The sequence below is a fragment of the Mus caroli genome, chromosome 12, assembly GCF_900094665.2.
Source record: "Mus caroli chromosome 12, CAROLI_EIJ_v1.1, whole genome shotgun sequence".
Classification (NCBI taxonomy): domain Eukaryota; kingdom Metazoa; phylum Chordata; class Mammalia; order Rodentia; family Muridae; genus Mus; species Mus caroli.
The window spans coordinates 63,910,604-63,913,994 of NC_034581.1; the positions used below are offsets into that span (position 1 = coordinate 63,910,604).

Consider the following 3,391-nt stretch of genomic DNA (forward strand, 5'->3'; position numbering starts at 1 on the left):
CCCCCAGCAGGATAAAGAGTCTTTTTATGGATCTCTTTATGCGGGTAACGGCTTACTCTGTAACCCAGACAGGTGTACAGCTCTCCACCCGCTGGCCCCAGTTTCCCCAACACCGGGCGTGCACCAAGGCACCTGGCTGCCATTATGCTTGTTTATGGTTGGCCATGATGCTTTTCATGGGAGCTTTTATCTGTCGTCTGGGAAGCTAAGAGCATCTCTGTGGTCCTTGTTGCAGGAAAATGCACCTAATGGAAGGGGAGCTCCCCCCCTCCATGTCGGGAAGCTGCGGGGCTTGCATCCACGGAAGGCTCTATGTCTTTGGAGGCTATGACGACAAAGGATACAGCAACCGAGTAATCCTTTCTTTTAATTCAGGCGTGTAGCCAACATGTAATCCCTAATGTGTCCTTTCATCACACACATGTGCAAATGGTTTAAAAGGAAGATTACAGGGGTACATCCTAATCTTGTAGTTACTAGGCTTAAAAGACAGATGGAGAACAGAGCGGCCATGGTCTTCCTCCATGTTCCCCCACTCCACCTCAATTAGATGCAGTCTTGGTTGTTACCCATAGGCAAGAGCAGGAGGGGCAGAGGCTTCACAGTATGTTTTACACATCATTTTGCTTCTGGAGTATGTCTTATTTTCGTCAATTCTATAATTTAGATTTTTTAATAGGAGAGGTATTTATTGGAAATAAAAGAAGGGTTGGTTTTTGGCTGGCAGACTCCTGAAACAGACTTTGTTTTCAGATGCCCTGGCTCCTAATAGTATTCTCATCTTTTAAAGCTTTACTTTGTCAATTTACGAACAAGAGATGGAACTTACACCTGGGAAAACATCACCAAGTTTGATGGACAACCACCCACACCACGTGATAAACTTTCCTGCTGGGTATATAACGACAGGTAATGCAGCAGCTGAACGTCATTGCCCTTAGGGTAGGCTGTAGCCTTTGGCCAAGGCGGAGGCAACTCCACGTTTCCCAGCAACTGTAGATTTGTTTTGAAGTCAAAGGCAACAGCAGTCCCAAAACTGCTAAGAACCATGTCATACAAATGAAATCGGAAGAAATGCTATTTGGATTTTTCTCCTTGAATGATTTCTCTATTATTAAGTTTCTAGATCATTAACACTTTGACATGATTAAAAAACTGAAACTCTAATAAAATGTGTACAATGAACCTGGTGGTGGAAGCACACACCTTTAATCCCAACACTCAGAGGCAGAGACAGTCCAATCTTTATGAGTTTGAGACCAGGCTGGTCTACAGAGCTAGTTCTAGGACACAGAGAAACCTCCAAAGTGTTCAAGGAAAGGCCAGCTTCCCCTAGCCACCAAATCCACCTGGGCTTCCTGTTTGTCTCCCATCACAAAGCCCCCCAAAACCTGTATTCCTTTTTTTTCTTCATAATTTTTTTATTTAATTAGGTATTTTCTTCATTTACATTTCAAATGCTATCCCAAAAGTCCCTGTTACCCTCCCCACACACACACTCCCCTACCCACCCACTCCCACTTCTTGGTCCTGGCGATCCCCTGTACTGAGGCTTATAAAGTTTGCAAGTCCAATGGGCCTCTCTTCCCACTGATGGCCGACTAGGTCATCTTTTGATACATATGCAGCTAGAGACACGAACTCTGGGGTACTGGTTAGTTCATATTGTTGTTCCACCTATAAAGTTGGCCTGTATTCCTTTTTGTTCTTAGGACACAGCTCCCACGTGTCTCCCATGGGACACTTCTAAAGCTCTAAACCTCAATAGCCTATTAAAGCATGCCCCTGGTGGGCTGACTTCTCCAAACCCCTCAAATGACCCCAAGGGGCAGCGGATCCAGGCCTGTCCAGCGCTTGGCTCTGGGAGACTTGCTCACAGGTCCTCTTGATTTCCAGCTTCTTTCCCCCTTCATTTCCTCTGATTCGAGCCAGGGCTTCACACAGCTGGGCACGCACTCTGCTGCTAATTATACCATGACCCGTAGGCCAGCTTTTGGTGATGGTACTGACTCTTCCCTCAAGACTGCTGGAAGCCAGGATGTGTGTTGTTGGCCCCGAGGCTGACTTTTTTCTGACTAGTTTGCCATCCCAGCCTCTGCATGACTTCTGTCAGCTTGGGGGCTTTCTTTCCCCACGCCCCTAGTGTGCGACCTCTCCTGCCCTTGCGGAGGTATGAGGACAGAGTCTCTTCTACTGGAGGTTTGTCACCTGCTGGGGTCATTTCCTTTATGGTTCATTGTTCCCTCAGTTCTCTGTTTGTTTGTTTGTTTTTGTTTTTTTTTTTAAGCTATAACTGTGTAGTTTCTTTGGCTTGTTTATGTGGTTAGGGTAAAATAAAGAATATATTTCAAATTCCTTTTGTGTGCGTGGCTTTTGAGGTAGAGTCTCACTCTGGAGCTAGCCTAGAACTCCTTACAGAGCCCAGGCTGACTTGGGAACTCATGAGAATCCTCCGTTCCTGCTTCCTGAGGGCTAGTATTGCAGGCCTGACCCACGGTACCCAGCTATTTCAACTATCTGTGAACAAGCTAGGAGCAAGACTCTGAACGTGTGCCCTTTTTGTTTGTTTTTTAGATTAATATATTTCGGTGGTTATGGGTACAGGAGGCACAGTGAGCTTCAAGAATGTTTTGATGTCCATGATGCATCATGGGTAAGGATGTTATTACTTTTTAACTCAGCATCCTTTTAAGCTTCAGGAATAATGGATCTAATGGTTCTTATTTTAAGTGCTTCCGATTTGCTGTATTAACAATCTTCCTCCCCCCCAAACCATGTATTTTATTCTTTTAAATTTGCATCCAGTTGGCAGATGTCTCACTCAGTGGACTGGCCTTTGTGGTTTCTTCATAACTTAATCAGTAGTCACTTGGCTTCTGACAGACAAGCAGAGGCCTTACACAGCTTGGGAAAATGTGTTTCTATTTGACCAGTGTCTGTTGTAGGCACACACCTCCATGTAGATGAGCCTGCAGTTACTCATAGCTCAGCCTCAGAATTAAAAAGCCATACATTATAATTGTTTTTCCAAGACAGGATCTTACTCTGTAGCCCCGGCTGCCCTGGAACTCACGATGTAGTTCAGGCTGGTCTTGAGTCCAGGTGCTCCGCCTGCCTCAGTCTCTGGAGTGCTGGAATGATAGGTACAAGGCTCCATATTCAGCTGATACAAATGGAGTAATCTTTTAAAAGACTACTCTCACTGGGTGGTGGTGGCACACCTTTAGTCTCAGTGCTTGGGAGGCGGAGGCAGAGGCGGAGGCGGAGGCGGAGGCGGNGGCGGAGGCGGAGGCGGAGGCGGAGGCGGAGTCATGCAGATCTCTGAGAGTTTGAAGCCAGCCTGGTCTACATAGTTTCAGGACAGACAAGGCTACACAGAGAAACTCTGTCT

At 46.2% G+C, this 3,391-nt stretch overlaps 1 protein-coding gene across 1 annotated transcript in view; it reads left to right on the forward strand.

Annotated features, from left to right (window-relative positions):
• Klhdc1 (kelch domain containing 1) overlaps positions 1-3,391 on the forward strand; it is a 43,982-nt gene that overhangs the window by 8,773 nt on the left and 31,818 nt on the right. The window contains exons 3-5 of the mRNA XM_021179040.2: positions 236-353; positions 791-909; positions 2,575-2,653. Coding sequence (XP_021034699.1) covers positions 236-353; positions 791-909; positions 2,575-2,653 — 316 coding nt within the window. The remainder of the gene's footprint in view (positions 1-235; positions 354-790; positions 910-2,574; positions 2,654-3,391) is intronic.